Below are 26,928 nucleotides of genomic sequence, written 5' to 3' on the forward strand. Positions count from 1 at the left end.
AGCCTCTTTTACACTGGACAACCACCACCAAAGCCTTAAGTAGTGACTATGAGCGCCGCTGTGAGTCTTGAAATTGAGACAGAGCAGGAGAAAAAATGGGAGAGAAGAAGGAAGAGACAAATGAGTGCCCATTGTTGGCAAGATGTGATCAGAAACTAACCAGAGGGAGAAACTGACAGACGCTGCAGGCCATTTGCCCCTGCTCAGTCATTCAAGGGAGTTACTGCTTCTCTGTGTAAACTTTAGGAGAAAATACTAAGAATAGACACTTCCACTAAATTTAAGGTTCTGACAACTGAATTGGAGCTGCCAGTTTCTCCTCAAGGAGGGTGGGGAAAATGCTAGGTGTATCAGTCAGCGTTCCCCGTTGTAGGAAACAGAATCCACTACTTTCCATCCTAAACAAAAGACTGTATTGGAAGTGACTCGCAGCACCGAAGGAAGGGTGGTGGACCAGACCTGGTCACAGTTGAAACCTAGAAACCAAGGCGATCAGGAAGGCCAAGAAGCTGAGAGACAATGACTACTATCTTTTCAGCAGCAGCAGTCACTGCCTAGGCAGGATGCCATCTGCTGCTGCTGGATACCACTGTCTGTTCCAGATTCAAAGTCCTGAGAAAGCATCCAGCTGGCCAAGCCTGGGCCATCTCAGGCCAACTGCCAGTAGATGGAGAATTGTCCATCTTGACTTTCACAGTGGGAAAGACACTGACCAACACCCCAGACAGTGATTTCCCCTGCTACTCAGGGCTGGGTGGTGGGCTATCTCCAAAATGGCACATCCAGTACACTAGGGTCAGGGAAAGGTGACTAGGAAGGATGCCAGAGGTCCTGACACAGGCTTGTGGCCTTAGGAGCAGCTATTGGGAGGCTAAGGGAGTGTGACTTGTTTCTTGCTAAGAGACTCGAACGGCAGAGAGGGTTAGAGGAGAGGGTCTGTCCCAGTTCTCTTTACCTCATTTCTTTCTCTGCTTAGCCTCTGCTCTCATCTTGAGAGAAAATAAAGGGATGGTCCAGAGGCTGGCTAGAGGTGTAGCCTGGATTGTCGAAGCCCACTGCCTAGAGCTAAAATGTTGGCCTATGGATGTCTATTAAACATCCTTATACTCAAGGGCTGTCATCTAGGAGAGCCACTTCTCCTTCAGGAGAGACCGTCTGTTTTTGCTTTTTAAAGCCTGCTATTCTTTTTTCTCCTGAAAGTCATGAACTTGGAAATCGTGCTGAAGTCTGAATCCGGATATAGTATTTCCTTGATTTGTTTATTTTTCTGGGTTCGTGGGCACAAGCTTGACTCAGGTGTATCTGGGAGGTAAAACTTAAGTCCCATAAATGAAATAATAGGAAGCTTTAGCATGAAGTTTAGCATGAGCCATGGACTAAAAGGTGTAACGGTTAAAAAGGGATGAAGCTGGGAAGAAGAATTTTTAACTCTTTTTGTTTATTGAGATATAATTCACATACCATATATTTCACCCATTTAAAGTGTGCAATTCAATGTTTTTTAGTATATTCACAGAGTTGTGCAACCAACACCACATTCAATTTTTGAACATTTTCATCACCCCAAAAAGAAACCCTATACCCATTAGCAGTCGCTCCCCATTTCCCGCCACACCTACCTGCTACACCCTGAGGAACTACTAACCTACTTTCTGTCTCTGTAGATTTGCCTATTCTGGATATTTTGCACAAATGAAATCATCCAGTCTGTGACCTTTTGTGTCTGACTTCTTTTACTGAGCATGTTTTCAAGAGCCATCCACGTTGTAGCATGAATCCTTTCAATCCTCTTAAGTGTATACCTAGGAGTAGAATTGCTGGGTCATATGGTAGCCTTACGTTTAACATTTCAAGGAACTGCCAGACTTTTCCACAGCAGCTGTACCATTTTACTTTGCCACCAGCAGTGTGTGAGGGTTCCAGTTTCTCCACATCCTGCCAACACTTGTTATCTTTTTGATTATAGCCATAGTAGTGGGTGTGAAGGGTATCTCTGGGGACGGTTTTTATTTGCATTTCCCTCATGCTAATGATGTTGAGCATTTTTTCATGCACTTATTGGCCATTTGTATATCTTCTTTGGTGAAATATCTATTCAGATCCTTTGCCCATTTTTAAAGTGGGTTATTTGTCCTTCTATTATCAAATTATAACAGTTCTTTATATATTCTAAATACAAGCCCCTTATCAGATGCATGATTTTCAGACATTTTCTCCCATTCTATGGGTTGTCTTTTGATGGTGTTCATCAAGGTTTTGATTTTGATGAAGTCCAATTTATCTATTTTTTATTTTGTTGTTTTTTGCTTTTGGTGTCACGTGTAAGAAGGCTTTGCCTAACCCAACATCATGAAGATTTACTCCTATATAGTCTTCTAAGAGCATTATAATTTTAGCCATTATATTTAGGTCTGTGCTTCATTTTGAGTTAATTTTTGTGTGTGGTGTGAAGAAGGGATCCTCAACTCTTTTAAAGCAGCAATAATTGGTGTTTGGTGGCAGCACATGGAGAAAAAGTGAGTAATATATATTTAGTATTTTCTCAGTTTGAACTACGTTTTCCAGGGGGCCACCCTCAACTTCCAAATTCTTTCTATCTCCCTTTAAATCTTTTTGGCTGTTGGGTATTAAAGGTACTATGGCTTTCAACAGACCTTGATTCATTGCTTGCATGTGCTGCACAAGGGCATTGTTTGGAGTGACAACCTCTACAGAACCATTGTAAGCTATTTATTTAGTTATATTTCACTCTGGACAAAATAATCTGTACTGCCTGGAATTCATTTTAGGAGTGAGTCAACTACTTTGTATAAGAATTATTATAACAATATCAAAAGAAAAACTAACTCTCTGCCATTACTGTTTATCCCCTGAGTGCTAGTCTGTTAAATTTGGTGCCAATAAAGTAATGAACATGCTGAGGCAAACTTCTAGGAAAACATATGTTTGCCCTTGTAGGCATATCTTGTTCTGATACAGTGACGGACAAGGCCTGACACAAGGTTTGTCCATAACAGAGAGACTCCCATGGCCTGGGTTGGTTTTCATAATCTGTAGAAAGTTTGAATTTTAGTTGGAGTTTGACTCAGCTCTTGTTCTGAGCCAAAACTGTGTACTTCAAAGCCAACTTCCTGTCTCAATTTCCTCTTTTGGCCAGTTACGTCAGATGGCCCAGGCAACCAAGCTTGAACCCTCAGCTCCCTTACCAAAGTGTGTTAATTCTTCCTTCCTAACTATCAGCTCTTTCATCAGTCCTCACTGGGTCCTCCCAAGTCCAGATCCACATCAGTCCTGACTCGACTGTCGGCTCCCAGAAGTCTGGGCCCAACCCTTTCCTTTCTGCAGCCCCAAAGCCTGATAGACGGGAATTATTCACTAAATCTTTCTTGATTATCTTTACTCCACCATACTTGCACAACTTTGCAACTGTATTAATGGGACTTACTGTCCCCCAGGGTAGAAATTATAGTAAAATGATGAATACATGACAAACAAGGCAACTTTTGTCCGTCTCCACACGGGCCTAAGTTCATGCTACTTCGGATGAGCATGTCTCTGAGCTGTAATGAGAGGTGAAATGATGCAGGGAGTTATCTCACCAGAGTTCAGTTGTTGGTTTTGGTGGCGATTTTTCCGAAGGATATTGGGGTCCACACTCGGAATTCTTCCCTGTCTGAACTTGGAAGTCTGTAGGTTAGTATTCCACTCTCTAATCCTCACCTCTGAGTCTTCCCTTTCTCTCGGCCCTTCGTCCTACTCCCACCACACTTGTTCTTTGACCGTGGGTGTTTTGAGTATTCTGGGTTTTTTCTCTCACTGTCACTTCTGTCTTGGCCTTCTTTTTTTCTCTACCTTGTTTTGATCCCATAGGTAATCTCATGAAGGCTGTTATTATCAGCATGTTCAGTTCCCTGATCCCACTGCTCTAGTGCAAACCTTCCTACTTCTCACTGCGTCTCTTACTTTAAGCTCCTAATTGCGCTCCAGTCTTTCCACCTCCTGAAAGTGCTCCATAGCACTGCCAACAGCGCGGCTATGTATGTGCCTGGCCAGGAGGCTTGTGGGGGTTGAAATCCAGACCTCTTTTCACTGGGTAGAAGGGCTGTGTCTGCCCAGAGAGAGAGACACCATCCTCTAATCGGCACAGAGACTATATGGGCTCACAGGGGACCTGGCTGCCAAAGTGACTTTTCTAAAATACCTGACCATGTTATTCCTCTGCCTGATACTCCTCAGTGGGTTCCATTAGCTCATGTCCAAGCTCCTTAGCATGGATTTCAGACTCTCTATGACCAAGTCCTACCTGTCTCACCAGCCTTTTGATGAGAGTGACCATGTAATTTATTGCCCAAACTGGATCACTTCTGAAAGAAAGGAGGCGCTATTAATAATTATGCCACAGTGATAAATGGAGACTGTCTGGGCACCCATGTGCAACCCACCATCCCACATCTTGGATTCCTCTGCTGTAATAGTTCCAAACTGCTGGTAGTGTTCCACAGGCACCGTGTCGCATACAAATCAAGTGGTTTTGATAGAGTTATTTTGACCACCCTGTTGTGTATCTGAGGACATTTTGACTCCTTTCTCTGATTAACTATTAAAAGATGAAATCAAAACATCCTGAAAGTCAAAATGTCAAGATTAAAAGGGTCACAGCCTAATCAATGAGATTAGAACATATAATTCTGTGTTCTGTTTTTCTGGTTACTTGATCATAGTACTTTCTCTCCTTAAAACTCCTGTTCCCTCCTCCCCATTTTCCTGAATTTCTCTGGTTTATTTCCTCTTATTGTTCAAGACATCTCAAGGATCATCTGTTCCAATCATCTTTCCCTGACAGTTCCAGGCTGGACTCAGCGCCCATCATCTTGTTCCTACAATACCCTATATATACTTTTATTGTACCCCCAAAAATTGTGTCAAAGTTGCCTGTTCAGACCTGCCTTGCCCATAGGACTATAAGGTCCTCAAGGCAAGAATGCTGTCTTTTTAATCTTTGTATCCTCAGTGCCTAGCACAGTGCTTGACAAATAATAGAATCTCGAATATTTGTTGACACGGACTAATTTGAACTCCTTATTGTAATATGAAGTTAAACGTGCTTGTTCTTTATCTCCTAGAGAAGTTCTTAGGATACTAGTGAAGATTTCTACATATTTGGAGCTTTCGTGAGGTTGACCTTTGGCAACTGTAGAGATTATTGTTAAATTATTTTTTATATCACAAAATCGTATAAGAGGAAGATACGTACCCATACATTAATGTATGTTGTGCAAACAGTGAAAGTATGTACAGTGGTGTGTGAAACTTCAGTTTGCCGTGCCACGGCCAAAATTGTTCTGAGAGTATTGGCAGAATAATTCTTGTTTAATGCAATGAAGAGTCGTGAAACCCATTAAACAATAGTGTTCTGTCCTTGCCTTCTTTTCAGAACTCTCTGGTTTAGGTATTTTGAGTAAAAGGTGCTCAATGTTATCTCAATTTTAAGTATTTGTTTTACAGCCCTAATGTGTTCTTTTTTCATCTCTAGAATGTTTCAGACGATTAAAGAATGGTTTTGGTTGGAAAGACTCTGGCTTCCTCCGAAGATAAAGTGGTCAGATCTTGAAGATCATGATGGACTCGTCTTTGCAAAACCCTCTCATTTATATGTGACAATTCCATATGCTTTTGGCTTGCTGATTATCAGACATTTCTTTGAAAAGTAAGTGGTATTTGTGTGTCTTTCCTTCCCATTCCCTGTCTTTGACCCAACTCTAGAGCAATAGAATCTTGGTAAGATCCTTAAAGAATCTGTTGTTCCGAGGTGCCACCAGTGAGCTACAGATTCTCGGGGGAATTCATGAAATCAAATGTACACCAGACATTATCTAGAAGTGAACAAATAAAAACTAGAAACGTAGTCCCCTCAAATGCTTTAGTTTTACAGTGAAGAAAATTGAGCTCAAGAGAGGTTAAGGATCATAGAGCTTATTAGTGTCAAAGACAGTGCGGGAACCCGGTTCATCTTTCACATACCATGCTGTCTGGCACAGGATACACACGCCCAGAAAAGCAGCGTTAGAAGTCTGTGACCAGGGGATGCCGTATCATTTTAGGATGCCTATGAAATAACAAAAATGGCTCATTAAAGTCCAAACTTAATATTGCTGTCTAGCATAGTTTATTTTAAGGGTTTATTGAAAGTTTTAATAGCAGCACTTCATTCCAAAGTATAAGGAAATCAAAGGAAAAAATCAATTTGCTTTCTCAGAAAAAGTAAACTTCTTTTCTTTTTCGTAGTTTAATTTAAATATATATTACTTCCAACCTTTTTATTAAAACTGTACAGTGTTATGATAACAGGAGACAAATGTTCATCTATAATCTCTGTAGTTGTCTCTATTTCAAAAAACTGTTATTAGCACATTAATTTTTTTGGAGCAAAGAGAATATTCAAATATCGAGTTGGAAAAACTTAAGACAAAATATGATAAAGATCATTTTGTCCAAGACTAACTGTAATGAAGGTCATATGTTTGTAACCATTTGCAGGGTCCTTATGTCAAGAGTTAGTTTGACCAACTCTGTTTCGTGTGGACTCTCCCAAAGGTGGTTGTACAAATAACAACTTCACTGGGGCCAACAATGTGCTATTCCTATTGAGAGGAAGAGGCTTTCTCCCTGGACACCACTAAACCCTAGCTAAGAACACTTGAAAATTTTCTTCTTTTTTGACAGTTAATTCTACTTTTAACTCACGTTTGAATTTGTCAAAGAATTCTTAAATAAAGTAGAATTTTGCCACTGCACTTCCAAATTAGCAAATTACTCTTTACTATCCTGAAATACTTGCTTTTCTTGCATAGTGTCTGGTGATCTTTAAATGTGGCATCCAGGTGCTATACTTAATTTCATTGGAAATTTCCTACTTTTTGGTGGACAGCTCCAATTTTTACATTTTGATCAAGACAGTGAACTAGAAAAATTCTTTTTGGTTGCCAAAGCAGCACAGCTGTGGAGGACAAACTTATTATGTCTTGGTCTTGGCCTTGCCAGCAACAATCAGGAAGAATCTAATCCTCTTTTAATTCCTAGGACCATTCTTTCTGCGTCTCAAGGGCTTAAGTAGAGTCTATATCATCTTTCCTATCTTCTTATAACTTTAACTCCCAATAAGCTACTCTTAGCTTTTTCCATTCTGTGACTCTCCAGAAAACTATATGTTGTTCCGCTAGTCTCATATCACTGTTTTTTTTGTCTTTTCACTTTATTTTTTTAATTTAAATTTTTGTTTTTATAGCAGTGACATTGGATTCTAACATTATATAACTTTCAGATGTACATCATAATATATTTCAAATTCTGTGTAGATTACATCATGTTCACCACCCAAAGACTAATTATAATCCATCACTACGCATATGTGCCTAGTCACCCCTTTCTCCCTCCTCTCTCCCCACTTTCGTATCACTTTTAATGCGATAGAAGGAAGGAAAATTTAACATGGGAGAGAGATCATGCTTTTTGAAATATGTTTACATTTTTTTCCAGGGATTCTGTATCATTTGCATTAGATTCAACCACTTATAAATAAAACATTATTTATATCTTTAATTTTAATATAAACTTATAGTTTAAGAAGAATATAAAATTGCAGGTGGTATGATCTCAGTGGAGAAAATGAGAAGTAAGTGACCTGGCCATGGTCACACAGTTAGTATGTAAGGGGTAGATCTGGGACTTGAACCCATGTGTTATGACACCAGATTCAGGATTGTTGGGTTTTTGTTTTTCCCTAGACCAGTACTTTTTGGAATTTTACAATGAAATACTCCTCAGGGGAAAAAAAGAGTAAATTAATATCTCTTGGGAATGCAGAAGAGATGTCTAAAGGGATGATAGCAAATGTGAAATTTTCTGAACTATGTTAAAAATGCATGTAAATTTGACAATATGTTTCAGTATATCCTATGATATGTTTGTCACAAGAAGGCTTCCTTCTTTTGTTCCAGCCTGTATTTATTTTATACTTTCTTATTCTATGAAGTGACCAGGAGTTGTGATTTGGCTGGCCCATTTTTATCCTTTCTGCTAGTCAGAAGCTATTTAAGATCAAGAAGTATCGTCTCTTCCTAGAAAAGCAAGAGTAGAGAGACAGAACTAATAAAGAACAAACAAGTAGATCATTTGAAAGTGACTGACATTTGCTTTGTATTTAGGATTTCCTTTCCTTACAAGTTTTAGTTTGTGGCTTGTTATTTTGATTTTCTTTTTTTGCGGGGCGGAGGTGGTCTAGAATAACAGTTTCTAACTAGTTTATCCAGACTGTTCTATGCATTCTTTTATGTGTCCAAAGTGTGATTTAAAGGAGATCTAAGCTACTCAAATGTAAACACTTGTGGAATAAACACGTTATCTTGAAGTAAATTGTAGCCCCAGAAGGGTCCAGGGCAGAGGTGGAGTAGCTAAAATCAGAAGGTAATCTTTTTTTCTATTACTTACCTAGACAATGAATAGACTCCCCACCTCTGCCATTTCCGCTTAGCAACATAAGGGCATGATGAGATAGTGTGTCCATTATTCTTTAAATAAAGGTAGGTATAGCAATTTACAGGAGTTGAAAAAAGGATTTTTACTGACTGTCCGCAATTGAAACAGTCTCAAAATACGCACATTAGCCTTAAGTGTTACCTGAGACTTCGTTGCTCCAGATATTTTGTTCTCTCATATAAAACCCTCTGATTAAACTCTGGTCAAAGAGTCTTTGAATCTTTAGGAACTGGGAATCAATCTTATGCTAGTAGGCTATTATTTCTATTTAAGAGATGTATTTAAACTTCAAATACTTAACATCTGCCTAGGTCTGCCTTCCTTTTATTCTACGAAAGAATATCAGAAAAAAGAGTGGGGAGGGCCATCTGGGATTGCTGGCTTTTGGCTCACAGGTAACTGATGCAGTGCTAGATGAAGAGAGGGCTTCTGAAGGCTCAGTTCTGCATTAGTGGCAAACCTAAGAGACTCATTCCCTGGTAATTAACCTAACTTTGAACCATTGACATGGCAGCTTAAGTTTACATTCTTTTTTCTTCCTCTTGGACATTTTTTTTCTATTCAATGTCAATAAAATGAAAGTTCAGGCAAATTAACCTCTAAGGTCTTTCTAGAGCTAAGATCTGTCATTTCCCTTCTCTTTTCAGTTCAGTTTATCAGATATTTGTTGTGCTTCCTTCTTCTCTCCTTTTTCAAAATAGATTTTAAATTAAGTACCCATTCATACTTAGTTACACTTACATTGATGAAGTGATTGATTTTCTAGATTTATTTGAAAAGGAAGGATAATGCTGAAGTAGAAAACTGTATTTATATACTTCCTCTGTTCTATTGAAAATGTTATTTCCATCTTTGAAGGCTGGACATGTTAACAAACAGAACCATATTTCTCTTTCTTGTTTAAATTAGTGATTTTAATGTAGACGTATTCCTCATATCAGAAAATGTGCTATGGATATAAATGTTTATCCGCTGCATATGCTTATCCGTATAGTTATCCCTCACATGACCCTCTAGAGGGGAATATTATACTTCATTTGGCTTTGAGATTTGTCGTATTCCCTTTCTGCATAAATCTTCTTTGGCTCAATTCTGCTGTGCTTTTTTATTTTTCCTAATTTCTTCATTTCTAACCCTTGAGGAAATAGCATTGAGTGAACATGATTGAGAACACTTTCATATTAAACCATTCTGTATTTGTGTTATTCTGCTAATAAAAGCAATGATTGTTTTCCCCAATAAAAATTTTCAACTAGTAGGTTGGATAAGTGAACCAATTCCATTATTTATCCGAAACCCTGCCAACTATGTTTTTTGAGACTTTATTAGTTTTAAGGACATCTTAGTTTTATTTGGACCTTTTATGCAAAGGGAGAATTAATCATAATCCTCAAATCATAGCATGCTGTCTTTGGTCTGTGTAAGACCTCTTTTGATTGATTGATTTGAATTAACTTTTTCATTAATTACCTTTTATCCCCATTTCCTAGTCCCATGCACCTCCCTGCTAGCTTCTAATGTATTTGATAGCTTGTTTGTATAGCTCAGTAAAACATATGCATAAATATAAAGTGCAGGTATTGTTAGTTGACATAAATGATATGATGATAAGACCTTATTCTGTTTCTTCTTTTTCTTAAACACAGCACTGTGTTTTATGATCTATCCACATTGCTCTATGTACATCTGGTGCATAATTAGTTTGTTTTTATATGTCTCTGAAATGTATGGGCCACTTCCAGGAGAACTTAGTCCATCTGGAAGTTGGGATCTGGAAGTTCTGGATCTGGTGTATAAGTATATTTGGATTTACATAAAATGGATTTTAGACCTGTGTAAGTATTTTACCTTTTTAAGTTATTGCGTGTATAAAAGTTTTCAAACTTTGCTCTCCTTGAACTTTTTTTTTTTGAGGAAGGTTAGCCCTGAGCTAACTGCTGCCAATCCTCCTCTTTTTGCTGAGGAAGGCTGGCCCTGAGCTAACATCCATGCCCATCTTCCTCTACTTTATATGTGGGATGCCTACCACAGAATGGCTTGCCAAGTGGTGCCATGTCCACACCCGGGATCTGAACTGGCAAGCCTGGGCTGCCGAAGCAGAACATGCACACTTAACCGCTGCGCCACTGGGCAGGCCCCTCTCCTTGAACTTCTGCAAGGCAGGTGTTGGTTATAGATAGCCCAATGACAACATGAACCAATGACTGATCTTTCATTTGGAATTAAAGTTACTGCTTGAGTTTTCTGGTGTCATTGCAGATTCATTCTCAGATTTTGAACTTACTTCCTTTCATATTTTTGTAGGTTTATTGGTCTACCTCTAGCAAAAATGTTAGGCATTAAAGAGAAAGTTCGAAAGATTATACCAAATGCCACCTTAGAGAATTTTTTCAAACATTCCACAAGGCAACCATCTCAAGTAAGTACAAATTCTTTCTTTTTAGATTTAAAAGTCTCCTTTCTCAATGTTTCAGTCATTTATGGCTTTCCTCTTCTGTGCAAGATATCTGTTTCAGTTGACCGGCAAATGATTTGATTCATTTGGATTTTTTTCTCTATTGACAGGTTATACAGTGTTCTGAGCATAATATAAAATAACAAACATTAATGGTTGAACTATTGTGTTCAACTATAGTATTAAACTCTAACAATCAATGCCATAATTTGGGTATAAAGATCAGAATTTAATTTGTGTGTGTGTGTGTATGTATGATGAAGGCTGGTGCTGAGCTAACATCTGTGCCAATCTTTCTCTATTTTTTGTATGTGGGATGCCACCACAGCATGGCTTGATGAGTGATGTGTAGGTCCACACCTGGGATCCAAACCTGCAAACCCTAGACCGCCAAAGTGGAGCACACGAACTTAACCACCATGCCACCAGGCCAGCCCCTCAAAATTTAATTTTTAATGATAGGATATATACAAAGTATACTGATCAAAAAAGACCATTGCTAAGGCAGAGTAGCCCATATCTGACACTTCTGATGATTGTGGCTCCATCAATATACATTACACACATTATAAAAGTGTCCATTGGGATGGCTTTCATGAGTAAGGCCCTTTATTTCATCCAAGGCTTCGCTGCACTCAGAAATATGCTGTGCTCCTGCCCAATCTCCAGAAATAGAATTTCTAGGAGAGTCAGAATTGTCTTCACAATAGAAGATGCACTTTATGAAATATTGTGCACTGCATGTTTACGTACCATAGAAAATGTTTTAATCTAATAGTTATTAAAAAAAGTTTCTAGGGAGGTCTAATTTCATTATACCTCCATAGTTAAAATGAAAGATGAAATAAAAACTCTAAAATTGGCACATCCTCTATGAGGAATACAAACAGCTATCACCAGTAATTTTAAAAGAGTATATACTAACACAGTTTTAGGATAGATAGATTTTTAAAGTCCTGAACTTTATTTACTGGATTCACTTGCTTCTACTATGACCATTTCTTTTGTCGGCCTGGTGGGCTCTGCGTGAAGAAGGTACATTGAGATTTGACTGCACAGTGCAAGGCATCATGTCCACAATTGTTCATGGCTAGCCTGCACTGTCTTTTGATTTCTTCTGCCCCCAGCTTCTGTATTTGACTTCTTTTATTTTCTAAAATGAGGACAGTCTGACAAGCCATTGCCACATGTCCTTTATTTCCACATGCCCTAAAAGGCTGCCGTTGTTCATCTAAATGCTATTGTTGCCACTGGTGATAATAGTGCCTAAGCATCATTTTACATTTTTCAAAAGAGAAATTATTTAGCTGTGTTTATGAAGAATTAGGACTCTTTCAGAGTCTTTATTATCCTTCTCTGTTTGTGTTTGAGAATAACTAACTTTGGTAATACCTTGTATAAAATGTGAAGAGCAGCGCTATGCTGTGTGTCACTTGCTGTGCTCGCTATAGCAAGAGCTTCCAGTCAAATTTTTAGGATATTTAAAATTATGTAGAAAATTTGGTCCTGATCAAGTTTCCCTGCTACAGAGAGAAAATAGCCATGTGATAGTTAAAGAAAAACTAATAAAAGCTGGAAGAGATTTAAGATTAGGTAATCATTCCTCTTCCTGATTGAGATGAGGGAATTAAGGTCTAATAAGAGGAAATGAGCTTTCCAAGGTCATATGGCTAATTATTGCTGAATCCAAAGCTGGAACCTGCCCCATGACTGCCTGTCCATTGCTGTTTCTACTATGCCCAAGTGATTTCTTTATCCTGAATAAAATGTTAACAATGTATGTCAAAGACTGGAGCTGTGTTTGTATGAATTATTCTAACTCAATTGATAGGACCGTTAGCATAATGTAGATATGATTTGATCATTTACATCAGGTAAAAGAAGAAATGTTATACATCAACCCCAAAGTGTTAGAAAGCTTTATCTACTAAATCAAGAAGATGAAGGAAAATAATTAAGACTCCTAATTTATATTGCTCATGGATTACAAAATTGAGGCAGTGTTTGCATAGCAGATCAAGATAAAAAGATGGCCAGTAAAATGCCCATAGATTAAAAGTACTAAAACTTAGGAAGATAGACTATAATAGAGGAAGGCAAAGTACATGACTTCATAGTGATTTCAGATGTGGAAACAAAATAATCTCACAATATCTCCACGTATTAATTTGGCCAATGTCACACAGCTAGCATTTTGCTTAATTTATGGCTGAGGTAAGACAAGTTGCTGGGGAAACTAACAAAAGTTTTGTACTAATTCAAGATATGGGTATTACCTCTAACAAAGAGTTTCAAAGCTGTCGGGGCAGAACCTTGCATTGGTAATACATGGAGAAAACGCCTGTCTTTATTAGAACAGTTGAGCAAAGGAGTCCCAGGATGCTTCTTCAGCGCTATAGATTGCACCAATAAAACAAAAACATTTCGCTATACACAGTATCGATTCTGGACTGGTTAGCACAGCCACGTATAACATGGTGTTGATGAGGGCCAAAGTACTGTACCACCAGTGAGAGTTTTGATCAATGATTTCTCACAATTCTTTTATGATTGTGTATGTGCAGCTTTGTGTCCATTATTTATATGTGTGTGTGTCTCTCTATATATTTATATCTCAATAACATCTTTAAGATGTGTTGGGAAAGAGCCACAATAACAGATCAATAGCTCTGTCTACCGGATCAATTATTCTGCTATTGATAAAATGGAGTAACATCAGAATTTATTATCTAACCCTTTCCCTCAGCAAAAACACAATGAGAACTAATGCAGAACAAATAAGTATGTAGTTCTGGAGCAGATCTAAAGAAAATGTTGCCCTGTAAGACTGACATAAAGCCAATTATTATGGTCCATAGGGCATTCCAGTTTGCTAGCTTGTCTCGTCCACAGATTGCAACATTCTTAGAGCAAAAAGCTCTCTAGTCCAATTTATTTACAGGTGAGACACATAGGAGTTGGAAGTTGGATGACTCCTCCACCGTCCCAGAGGGTTTGTTTTGAGTCAGGGAGCCAGGTCTCTTGGCCCCACTCAGTGCCATTCCTTCAGGATATACTGCTCCTTGAGGGTCTGCTTGGGAGGCCTCCCTTCGCTCTCCATAGTGTAGAGGCTAAAAATACAGATTGCGAGGACAGACTGTGCGGTCCAGACTCTGGCTCTGCTGCAGACAGTGTGTGGAGATGGGTGGAGTAACTGCTCTGAGCCTCAGTTTCCTCCTCCGTGAATTGAGCATGATAACAGTGCTTCTCTCACAGGGCTCTTGTGAGGGTTGAATTAAGGACTTAGAATAGTGCCTCACACATGGCAGATGCCTGGCACATAGTGAAGGTCAGCTGTTCTTATTTGTAGTCTGTGCCTATCATACTCTGACTTCTGCAGGAGCATTTTCAAAGGTCTTCCCAACTTAAATTATTCCAAGGGAACATCATTTGTTTCTTAATTATGCTTGTTCCCGTAACATTTTGCACAATTTTCTGTGCTTTGTAGGTGTTCAATAAATACTATTTCATGTATTAATAAGAAAATACTTCTAAACACTTTTGTTTGCAAGAGGATTTCTATCCCAAAAATATGGTAGTGTACAAGGCCAGTGTGCCAAGACTGACTTTCAACCAGATTCATCTGTGCTCCAAAACAGAAAAAAAAAAAAAAAGCTTCAAATCATGTTTGATTGCTATCTTCTAGATACATTTTTAAAGCAGATATCTGTAGAAATGATGAGATAATAAAATTGGGTTGTTCTCAGATCTGGGAAAATTCTAGTATGAGGGCAGGTAGGGACTTTGTTTGCTCACTGCTGATTCTCTAGCGTCTAGAATAGTGCCTCGCACTAGTGAGTAGAGGCTCACTAGGTATTTTTAATGATTGAATGAATAAAACTATTAAAACAGTTAAGTTAGACCCAGAGCCCTTTCAGTCGACAACCTTACAGGATATAGAACTAAGAATTTCAGAACATGTCCTGCTGTGGACCAAGTGAAAGGATGTGAATTATGTCCTCTGTTTGGGGGATCTGTTTACGTGTGAATTATTTTAGAAGTAAAAGAATAGTTTTTCTTAAATACTTTTCAGTCTGTGGTCTCCTTTCTGGGTTCCGTTGTATCTCTAGCACTGACCTAGCACATGATAATTTATACATGGAGGGGAGGAAGACAATTCCTCTACCCTCTCTAGGTCCTTCTGGCTGGCCTAAGAATTAAATTGACATTAGACAGAATAACAGGAAAAAATCATACAAGGCTTTGTAACATGTATACATGGGAGAAACCCAGGAAAACTGAGCAACTCACCAGAACGGCTGAGGTCGCTACCTTAAATACCATTTTTAGCTAAAGACAAAGGAGGGTGTTGGGGTAGTAATCGGGAGCTTCGAGGGGGAGGAAGGAGGCAGTTTACATGGAGATGGACATGCAAATGTGCCAACTATAGACAATGTGACCTGGGAGATACATTTTCTATTACATTATAGTTATATGTTAGCTCATATAGCTTATGTAGGAGCTTATGTATTAGCTCCTTCCTGGAACAGGCCCTTCTCTTTTAAATTCTTTTAGGCATTTGGAGGGGGATGTCAAAGTTTCTTTTGGTCTTTTGTTCTTAAAAATGATCAAGCCAAAGAAACACATTTTGGAGTGGCCAATTCTGATCCCCCACATAAAGTACATTCACTTCCAGGAGCCCCCAGAGCCTGTACTGTTCCTGTGAGGAAGAAGTGAACACTCATTGTTACTACCCCGTTTTCCACAGGGTGTCAGAGTAATGCTCAAGACATTACTGCATAGCTAGAAAGTGGCAGAACTGGATCCTCTGTTTTCAGTTGCCTGCCATATCCTATTGCCTCAATATGTGCTGTGTTCTTTCTTCCTGCCGGGGAGTGTGATAAACATGGTCTGTCTGGGTTAGAGAATCCAAACCTCCAAACTTGTCCTGCCGTGAGGCTGGGGCCTTGCTGTGAGAGCAGAGGAGCAGAGGCCTGGGACAAAAGGGCAAAGTGGACACAGTCTCCACCTCCAGTCTCACTCTCGCTTCTTCATTCTTTACACACTTCAAGGGGGGGACTTTAAAAATACAAACATCCTATAACCCACAAGATAAATCCCAGACAATGCCCTCCTTGTGGTGACCCCGGCCACATCTTCCCTCCTCTACGCTTTGTAGGTTTCTACCCTGCGCAAGTGTTCCCTGCTCACCCATGCTCTCATCTCCAGACCACTGCACATGCTGGTCCCTCTGCCAGGACACTCTTTCTTCTTTATCCTCTCTTCTTGCGGCATGTTTCACGGTTCAGCTTAAGTGTAACTTCCAGGAACTGTCTACATAAAGCTAGGTCCCATAGCACCCTAATTGCCCCTTATTTAACAGTCGTTGTATTTTGTTAGAATTCTCTGTGGGTTTTTTTTTTCTGACTTCTTACCAGGTAGACTTTACCCTGCGAAGGGGAGGCCAGCATCAGTCTCGTTCGCTTAGATCTCCCGTGCCTAGCGCAAGGCCTGCAAGAAGTAGGCAGCAATCAATAGTTGCCAACTCAGTCTCCTCAAAACAAAACAACAGTGAGTGAACCCTTGACCTATAAAAGAATAGGAATTAGAGAGGGCAGTTTACAGGGAAACCAAGTGCAAATGGGCCATATCCTGTTTTTGTTTTGTTTTGCTTTCCTTATCTCAGTTTAAGTAATAGGCTAGCAGTTTCGTAGGCACATAGAAGCTGCAGTTAGTCTTCAGCATGAGAGCTTCTTTATGAATTTTATCTACCATTGCCATGTGCACCTGAACAATTATATGAGCTATGCACAAAAAAATAGAAGCTAGACAGCTGATGACAAACTGTGGCATCCAGCCATCAGGCCCTTGGGCAGGCTTTGTTTGGCCCTCGCAATGCAAGTCCACAGTTGGTTTAAATGTGCTTTGAGATATTGGTCAACGTTAAAAAAACCTAGCAACTTCACATCGAAATCCTGGGACTGCTCTTTCACTCCGGGAGCCGCCAGCCAGAGAGTGGTCACAGCTGCTCCCTGGGGACGGAGCATGTGCATTTCTGTTGGCTGCATCCATGTGGCTCCTGCTTATTTCCTCAATACAGAAGCTGAGAGTCCGTTTTATGCAATTTTATTTTTCTCATAGTAAATTTAAGAGGAAACTGAAATATTTCTTGTACTCACATTGGGAAATGAAAGATTAAGAGGGCTAGTGTTTCAAAAAAAAAAATTACAGAGCTTATTTCATTGTAGAAGTGGTGAGTACTGTAGGTTTAACATACAAAACATGCCTGTGTTGAAAGAACACAATTTAGAATCCCACTATGAAACAGACCTGGTCCATTCAATCATTTCTGTTTCTTATCTGGCCCTAGAAGAACTTCAAGTTTGTGACCTTTGAGCTAATCCATCATCCATATTGTTTCCAATTTTAAATCATAACCTATAACTTCTTCTTCCTAGAAGAGAAGCAATAATTGTTATTATATTCTTCAGTCACTATTTTTTGTGATAGGACTTATTTCAAATTAGTTTGAAATAGGCTCTACATCTGATTCAATGTGAGTGCGATGGCCAACACCTGTGTGAGGTTTTCCTGTGGGAGCTGTTGGAAAGGTTATGTGAAATAACAGAAAGCACACTAGCCTAAGTTCTTGTCCATACTTTGCTACTAATTCTACATCTTGGACAAGTTGCTAAAACTCTCAGGGTTCCACTTTCCTCATAGGAAAAATGGAGATTGGATTCAATGGACATCTTAAACTGTACTTCTCTGCCCAGCACCTAGGAAGCACTGAATAAAATTGAGCTGAACGAGTGTGCAACTTGAACTTATGGGTTGCTACCACCTTATGGAGAATTGATCTGACTTAGTAACTTAGAGTGCTGGGTTACTAACCTTCTCTCTCTTTTTTGTTGTATGTGTGTGTGTGTGTGCACTTGTGTTTGTGTGTGTGTGATTCCATAAGCAAAACAGGTAAATTCACTGGCTCAACATCTAATGCGAAATCTCTCTATTCCCCAGCATACAAGCTCTTATAACCCAAACTCACTGTCTCTTAAGTGCCTGCCAGTCTGATTCTGCTCTTCATCACTCATTCATTCGTGTCATCTCTTTTCAGGCTGATATTTATGGACTGGCAAAGAAATGTAACTTGACAGAACGCCAGGTCGAAAGATGGTTTAGGAGTCGACGGAATCAAGACAGGCCTTGCAAGGTGAAGAAATTCCAGGAAGCTTGGTAAGAAGGACAGGAAAAGCTTTTGAAATGATACAATTTTATACAAAGCAAAACAGTCATCTCAGAAAGAACACTGAAGTTGGAGCAGAAGAAAGGTTCGAGTCCAGATGTGTCACTTACCAATTAGGTGTTTTAGGCTATTTGCTTGTTGCCCTCTCTGTGTCAGTTTCCTTCTCTATGAAATGGGACAAGTTATGAACTCTCTAAGATGAACAGGAGATATTGTGTACTTATCTTGAAGTCCAGAAAAGTAATTAAAATGTCTTAACTGGTATTTACCTTTTCTAGGGTAGAGATTGACCCTAGTTCACAAGACTTTATCACCTGTTTCCAATCACATTGTAATTATTATATCACATTATAAGAGCAGAGAATGTCTTAGAGGATGTCTGTTCTCCTTGCACAACACTAACTGAGAGGACTTCTGTCTCAGTTGGCTCATTTTTCTCATCCCTTGCCAGTGGATTGGATGGCCAGTTCCTCTGGGTTTCCCGGTTTGTTTAGAAGAGGGGTCAGGGTGGGCTGGGACACCAAGTAGGATTTTTTGCCAAAGCTTGGCTACTTTGATAGGTTCTGAGGGCAGTGAAGCTGCCTTGCACTTATTTTTGGTTTCATTTGAGCTCTGTTTTTTCCCCTCTTGTAGAATATTGTGGTACTTTAGGTCACTCCCTTGGCAGAAACTGACACCTGTGCAAAAAAGGTAGACTAGGTTATTGCTCCTGCTTTGTTCCTGTTTACATCCAGACAAATGCGTGTTGGTTGGGTTGTGTTTAATGACACATTCTACACACCAATAGTATTCCTTCTTTCTGCCTGTTTCTTAAGGTCCTCACATTGCCTAATGACTTTCATCAGATATTTTTGTTTTGATGGTGAAATGAATAGAGAGCTGATGTAAGACTCTCAAATAAATAAACAGAGCCTGTGAGAGGCTAAGCTTTAGTGGCTTCCTTTAATTTACCTATACATTCCTGAGTACTCTCATCCAGCTGTGGTGCTGGTGATGTTTAGAGGCAAAGACCAAGTCTTCAGGGTGTCTCGAAACAAACCCTCATTTCTCATCACAGGCTTCCATTGCCTTCCCACAGGGACTCAAGGTGTATGGCCTGGTTTGTTTTCTAACTAGCTTCTCTCTTATTTTTAGCTCTGGAGAGATTGGTTAATACTGTATGGCCACTAATGTCAGCTTGGCATAAGTGAATCTCTCTAAACCATCGCTACAAAACACTACAAAATAGAACTGGTCTCACATTACATCTTCCTGTTCCCTGCTGACGTTCATTCATTCTTTCTGGCAGACCAATGAAATTCTCTGGTAATTTCATGTACTGTATAGTGCCTTACAGTTTATAAGTAATGTTTGATCCACCACCAATGATGTGAGACAAGTCAGGGAAGGTGGGGTTAGCCTTCTGTAAGAAGTGAGAAGCTATTAAACTTACACAGGCTGTCTGTCAATTGTATCTCAATAAAACTGAGAGAAAAAATGAATGAGAAACTACATGTCCATTCCAGTTTAAGGAACTTGCTCAGGGTCACCTGGCTGTTGGCAGGGCTCTTGCACTCAGGTCATCTGACTCCTTTTCTGATACTCTTTCTGCTCCATCGAACCACCTCCTGCCACCTAATGCTTACCTCTTAGCAAGCAGGAACCCCCTACATCAATTAAGTGTTTGGGTCAACAGGGCCCAAGTTTGGGAATCTGGCTGTCAGTGAGACCATTGAAAGTTGGCCACAGAATTCAGGTGAAGAGAGTTTTGCGTTGCCCTTATCAATCAGTCAGGCAATGCACAGGGTTGTGTTGACTATCTTCTCTGTAAGTGGTACTATCCTAGACTGTGTGGAGTTCTAGATTTTAAGAGGGAAGTAAAAGGGGGAGGCATGGTCACTAGCGTTAATCAGCTAATGAAGGAGACGAGACTATCAATTACGAAACCAAAACATCTATTGTTATTCCACCCCAGTGGGGCACATAGACGTATATACCTGCAATCCACAGTTGTGTTTAGATTCACTGTGGGCATTAAGAGGAGATGGCAACAGTAGGGCTGAACACAGCTGAGAGACTTTTTAGAGGAGATTAGACCTAAGCTGGACCTTGAGGATTGGGTTGGGATTTCCATGAGAAGAGAAAGCAGGATTTGAGGGCTGTATGTTTCAAGTAAGATAAAGGCACAAAGCGGAAAATTATACATTGTATTCAGGAAATAGGAAGGTGCCAACGTATAAAATTTAAGCTTTATCTTATTCTTTAGCAATATCACTAATTTCCTTGAAGTCAGATAACTGTTAAAAGTTATTATGGACTAAATAAATAGACAAAGCAAAATGTCAAATTATTTAATTGTATAGGGATTGCACTTTATTCCATCAACTATAGGATGTGCAACAGGAATCATGGCAGGAGATACCTAGTCCCAGGCATCTTGGAAATCTCAGGAAACTTATTTCCCAATGCCGAGCTTTACAAATTACTCTCCAACTGGCAGACGCTCCTCTATAATATCAGGATGAATTAGCCTCTAATACCTTAAGTTCAGTGTGTTGTTTCCTTGCTTACTTTCATTAATGATGACCCCTAAGCCCTGTTGCACAGCCTTCAGGATTTCAATCCATAATGGATCCTTTATTCTCAAATCAATTTCCATATTAGCTGACCACTATTCTTTTAGAATAAGCATTTCCATCTAGCAATGAGAAGTTTATTATAAAAATACCTGGTAGTTGGGGCCGACCCAGTGGCGTAGTGGTTAAGTTCATGTGCTCTGCTTCAAAGGTTCAGATCCCAGGCACAGACCTATGCACTGCTCATCAAACCATGCTGTAGTGGTATCCCACGTACAAAATAGAGGAAGATTGCTACAGATGTTAGCTCAGCGACAATCTTCCTCAAGCAAAAAGAGGAAGATTGGCAACAGATGTTAGCTCAGAGCCAGTCTTCCTCACCAAAAATAAATAAATAAATAAAAATACCTGGTAGTTTCCAACTACCTGATGTATACAGGCAAGGGAGCTCCTCAGTGCTGGAGGGAGGAGTTCTCTTTCTACTGGGTGGACTGCCACCGTACCCTAGCTGGCTCTGGGCAGAGCCACAACCTGCTCCAGTCAGCCACTCTCACTGTTGGGCCCCAAATCTGGCCCTGTCAGCTTCTCTCACCATTGGCCTGAGTTCACTCTGTCAAGTTCCTCCCTGACTTCACCATGCAGTCTTATCTTCTTTCACTTATTAGCATCTTAACCTAACACTTTCTGGATTTTTTCCCAAGAGTTTTTTTTTCCCCACAATTTTGTTTGTCTCAGCCTTTCCTGGAGAAAAAGTAAGTTTGAGTACCTTAGATTCATTTGAAGCAAGTAAAATAGCGTCGACAAGTGCGTCACTATTCGTCTTGTTACTAGTGAAGGACAGCAGTACTTAACTTTTTGGTTTCAGGAACCCTTTGTTCTCTTAAAAGCTGTTCAAGACTGCAAAGAGAATTTGCTTGTGTGGATTAGACCTACCGATATTTACTGTATTAGAAATTAAAATTGAGACATTTATAAAACATAAAACTACACAAGCACACGATTCATCAGCTCTCAGAGCAATGATGCCATCACCTGTCATGTAGCCTCTGGAAATCTCCACTCTGTGCTTGTGAGGGAATAAGAGTGAAAATGGCAAATAACATTTCAGTAGTATTATGAAAATATCTTGATGTCAGGGCCCCTAGTGCATGCTTTGAGATGCCCTGGTGCAGTGTAATGACAACTGATAGGACTGGTCCAGAAAAATGTGAAACTTGGGTTTTACTCTTGCATCTGGTTGTTACTGTACAGCCTTGGATGAGTTGTACCATCTCTCTCAACCTTAGTGTCCTTTAGTAGTAGTCATCTTATCTACCATTTAGGGTTGTTGTGAGAGTCAAGCAACAATCCATAAAAAGGGGCTAATTATAGAACCTACTTCATGAGCTTGTTGGGAAGGTAAAATGTGCTCACATGTGTGTCCTTAGCACAGTGCCCAGCACAGAGTCAAGAGGTCAGTAAATGTTTGAGAAACAAATAATATAAGATGTGCCCTAGACATATGGCTTCCTTTGTGGCTGGCAGGTCTTATCATGTCCTCTGTTTTGTGCTTCCTGTTTGGCCAAGATTATCCAGGGAGCCAAGGAAATGCTCTCTACATCTAAGAGTGGGCCTTCACTGGACCAGCCGTAAATAAAACAAGTTCAGACTGGTCTCAACTGGATCATTTGGTAAAATGCCTTTTGGGTATTTTTTTGGTTCAACTTTCTGTGTAATTGAACCCTGCTTTTTTCTCCATCAAAACGAGCCACAAAGAACACCTGTCATCTAGCTTAGAGGCAGTGACAACGTTCAGGAAATTCTGCTGGATTCAGAGTCCAAAGACCTGCGCTTCCACTTCAGCTGTGTTACTGCTCAGCTGTGTGAGCTGAGGAAATGGCCTAGCCCTTATGAGCCTGATTTTTCATCTACTAAATGGATATATGCCTATATTCCTCCTTCTCACTTATCTGTGTCTGTTGGGAAAAGCACTATCAGGCATTATACAAATGTAAGGAACAAATATTATTTTTAATATTATTGTTACTTCAGCACTCAGGTAAAATAGCAGTAATTTTTTAAAAACTTTTATTTTGCAAAGTTATAAACATATGCAAAAGTAGGAATACTAGTCAAAGAGAACTGTGTATATGTGATGTATCAGTCACCAACTTTACTAACTCGATGCAATCCTGTGTCATCTGTGCTTCTGCCTGCTTCTTTCCTCCACCACAGATTTTTTTGTGTGAATTTTTTTTCTCTCCGTTTTGTTGAGATATGATTGACATACAGCACTGTATAAGTTTAACGTGTATAGCACAATGACTTGACGTACATATATTGTGAAATGATTACCACAATAGGTTTAGTTAACGTCCATCAACTCATATAGATATAAAAAGGAAAAAGAAAAAAAAATGTTTTTTTCTTTGTGGTGAGAACTTTTACTCTCTTAGCAACTTTCAAATATGCCATATAGCAATGTTAACTATAGTCACCATACCGCACATCCCCAGTGCTTATTTACCTTATAACTGGAAGTTTGTACCTTTTGACAACCTTTGCCCAATTATTATTGAAGATTACTTTTGAAGAAAATATCAGACATTCTATGATTTCATTTGTATTTTCATATGTATCTCTAGGAGATAAGGACTCTGTTTTAAACATCAGTGCAATACCAGTATCATAACTAAAAAAATTTCTTTAATAACAGCAAATATTCAGTGTTCAAATTTCCTTGATTATCTCATAATTTTCTTTACAGTTTATTTATTTGAATCAGGATCTAAATAAGACCCAAGGATTACATTGGGTGGTGTGTCTTTTAAGTCTCTTTATCTGTAGGTCCTTCTCCATATACGAGAAAAATGTTTTCTTTCAAAATCTGCTTTTCAGAAACAAGACTAAAGTCTGGCCACATAGAAACTTTTTCACTGGGAATTAAATGGGGATAAAATAAATGATTAGATAATACTAATATCAAACCATTGTTTATTGTGTGTCGGGAACTGGACTAGGCATAATAATAGTAGCTACCATTTATCGTTGCTTACTTCATGGTAGGCACTATGATCAATACTTTCCGCAAATTATCTTCAATTCTTTTTACATTTTGAGGTAAGTTTTGTTATTTCCATTTTACAGATGAAGAAGTGAAGTTTCCCTGAGGTTACCTAAATTTGTAGCCATCTAACAAGGGGCAGAGTTAGGATATGAACTCAGATTTGTCTGACTCCAGAATGTGCATTCTTTCCAAACTCTGTCATACCAAATGTTTTTCTCCTCAGATATCAATCACCTTTACAAGACTTTTCTTTCTTTTGGCAGCTGGCGATTTGCATTTTACTTAATGCTTACTGTTGCTGGAATTGTATTTCTTTATGATGTAAGTTGTCTTTTTTATATCTTTGATTGGAATTTGTCATTAATTTTTAAAATTCTTGCTTGTGAATTTCTTAGGATATAACACTTTCAATAAAATAACCAGCTTTTAAACCTTTAATCACTCTAATGCCTAGAGAAGTGGCAACTCCTCAGTCTTTCAAAGCCTTCATTAAGCTTTGCATTTACAAAGTTAATTTTTAAATCTAAATCTTTCCCTGTTTCCACTCATGCAACCTGTGCACCAACTAAACTGGACTTCTGACAATCTGCTGGACATACCTAGTACACCCTCACTTCTGGATTTTAGCACATTTTATCGCGTCTGCTAGAAATGTCTTGTCCTTCCCAGCTTTATCTCTACTGTCCAATTCCTTCCAGTCCCATAGCAAATGTCACCTCTTCTGTGAAGACTTTCACTACTCACCCATCAGAAATCAAATCTCTCCTTACTATATTACCTTGGTATTGTTTGTATAAAAAATTATTAAATGATTACCTCATTAAGTGATATATAAACTTAGTAAATTTTTCACAGAAAGAAAGTTCACCAACTTTTAGAGATTTCTTTCGAGATCCTTTCAAGAGTCCTCTTAAGATATTTTATTGCTACAGATATCTCAAGATATTTTTATTGCTGGGCCAGCCCGGTGGCACAGCAGTTAAGTTTGCACGTTCCGCTTCTCGGCGGCCCGGGGTTCACCGGTTCGGATCCTGGGTGCGGACGTGGCACAGCTTGGGAAAAGCCATGCTGTGGTAGGTGTCCCACATATAAAGTAGAGGAAGATGGGCATGGATGTTAGCTCAGGGCCAGCCTTCCTCAGCAAAAAGAGGAGGATTGGCAGTAGTTAGCTCAGGGCTAATCTTCCTCAAAATATATATATATATATATATATTTATTTTTATTGCTACAGAAGCAGTAATCTCATTGGTTCAGAAATAATTTCATTAGAAGATTCAGTTGTTAAAAGTAATTTTCTCTGTGAAGTAGCATTGTTTTTGGTCCCAGCTTCACTAGAAGTTATGAATGTCACAGGGATGTTGTATAGGAATGTGTATAAATACCTACAGAAGGAGAGACGTGCACCAGAAGCAACAGGAATATGATGAAAGTGTGTCTGTGTCTTACTGTGCATCTTTGCGCCTATCAATGACATTGGGAAAAGCTTAGATTTTCTGCTAAAATCAGCCTTTGACTCTAACAAACTTATTTTTTCTCTTGTTTCCTTGTTTTTCAGAAGCCTTGGACATATGACCTACGGGAAGTTTGGAATGGCTATCCCACACAGGTGAGTCCCTCTTGATAGAGTCCCTTCCTTACTGCAGCATTCAGGCCCCGCAAGTTACCCGCTGGGTGGGGTCTTAGTGCCCTCTTCCTACTCTCTGTTCACTTCTGTGCAGTCCTCTGGCTCATTCTCTATTGGAGCTTACTCATCCTTCTTCCTTAGTTATCCGTCACTTGTCTTATTGTTTTAGTTTCTTTACAGTTAATGTAATTTCGTCTTTGAGTTTAAATCTACTATCTTACTATTTATTTTTTATTTGTATTACCTGAGGCATTTCCTTTTTTTGTACTCTCTTCTTACTTTTTTATGGGACAGTCAAGTCCCATAAGTGCTTTATTAAGAAAATTATTATTCCATTTCTTCCCTATATTAGCTTTTCGGTTATGCATGTTTGTATTCTTTTAGTAATTATCCAAGAGATTACCATATGCATTCTTGAATTATTAGAATCTAATACAAATTAGTGCTCTTACCACTTTCCAGCCACTGAAAAATCAGGAGGAGACTCGTCCTTTAAATATGTAAAACCATACAAGTCATTACTATTACTATTTTGTAAATTAAATTGCCCTTTCTATGCTATTGCTTATATGCTACATTTCTAGTCTTCCATCTGGGATTATTATCCTTCTGGCTGAAGAAGTCCCTTTGTTTTGCTTGTCTGAAATGTTATGATTTTGCCTTCATTTTTAAAAGGATATTTTTGCTGGGTGTAGAATTCTAGGGTAGCACTTTTTTCTTGAGCACATTAAAGATGTCATTCCATTGTCTTCTGGATCCCATCATTTTCTTTATGAATTCAGTTGTCTGTTTAATTTTTGCTTCTTTGAACAGAATATCTTTTTTTCTCTGACTGATTTTAATATTTTGTCTTTGTCTTTTAGCAGTTTTATTGTGATATGCATAAATGTGATTCTCTTTGAGTTTATCCTTAGTGTCCAGAACACTTGTTGAATCTATGGCTTGATGTCTTCACTCAGTTTCGGAAAATTCTTAGTCATTCCTTCTGTTCCTTTCTCTCTGTCCTCTCTTGATTCCAGTTGCATATGTGCTAATATGCTAGACTTTTTACATTAAGTCCCACAGGTCTCTTAGGCTTTTTCCATCCTATTGTGCTTTAGTCTATTGGGAGACAGTTCTCCACAGGTCTCTTGCATTTCTGCATGTCATATGAAGTGAAGCACTGACTGCCTTTTGTTCTGTATTATCTTTTCAAAGATGTTTGTATAGCAAACAACCTTTGAAGATAGAGATGATGTCTCCTTCTGGAGCAAAGGGTAGGCATGTTACTGTCCATTATGAAAGATTCATGTTCCCTAGCTTGAGGTTCTTCTCTTACAACACCACCCACTGCATGTGCAGATGTCATCTGACCCTCTTTACTTAGCCCTCAGAGAATTGGTGATGGGAGAACTGGCCCAAATAATGATACTCTGGCAACTGCTATTACTGTGAGTAATAAACTATCCTTTGTCTCTGACCTAAGAGTCTCATATCTTCTACCAGCAC

At 39.0% G+C, this 26,928-nt stretch overlaps 1 protein-coding gene across 1 annotated transcript in view; it reads left to right on the forward strand.

Annotated features, from left to right (window-relative positions):
• Nucleotides 1–26,928, forward strand: part of CERS3 (ceramide synthase 3) — a 107,080-nt gene that overhangs the window by 19,192 nt on the left and 60,960 nt on the right. The window contains exons 2-6 of the mRNA XM_046653336.1: nucleotides 5,534–5,707; nucleotides 10,840–10,954; nucleotides 18,087–18,205; nucleotides 24,080–24,137; nucleotides 25,372–25,422. Coding sequence (XP_046509292.1) covers nucleotides 5,535–5,707; nucleotides 10,840–10,954; nucleotides 18,087–18,205; nucleotides 24,080–24,137; nucleotides 25,372–25,422 — 516 coding nt within the window. The 5' untranslated portion in view covers nucleotide 5,534. The remainder of the gene's footprint in view (nucleotides 1–5,533; nucleotides 5,708–10,839; nucleotides 10,955–18,086; nucleotides 18,206–24,079; nucleotides 24,138–25,371; nucleotides 25,423–26,928) is intronic.

Source organism: Equus quagga, chromosome 2, assembly GCF_021613505.1.
Source record: "Equus quagga isolate Etosha38 chromosome 2, UCLA_HA_Equagga_1.0, whole genome shotgun sequence".
Lineage (NCBI taxonomy): Eukaryota > Metazoa > Chordata > Mammalia > Perissodactyla > Equidae > Equus > Equus quagga.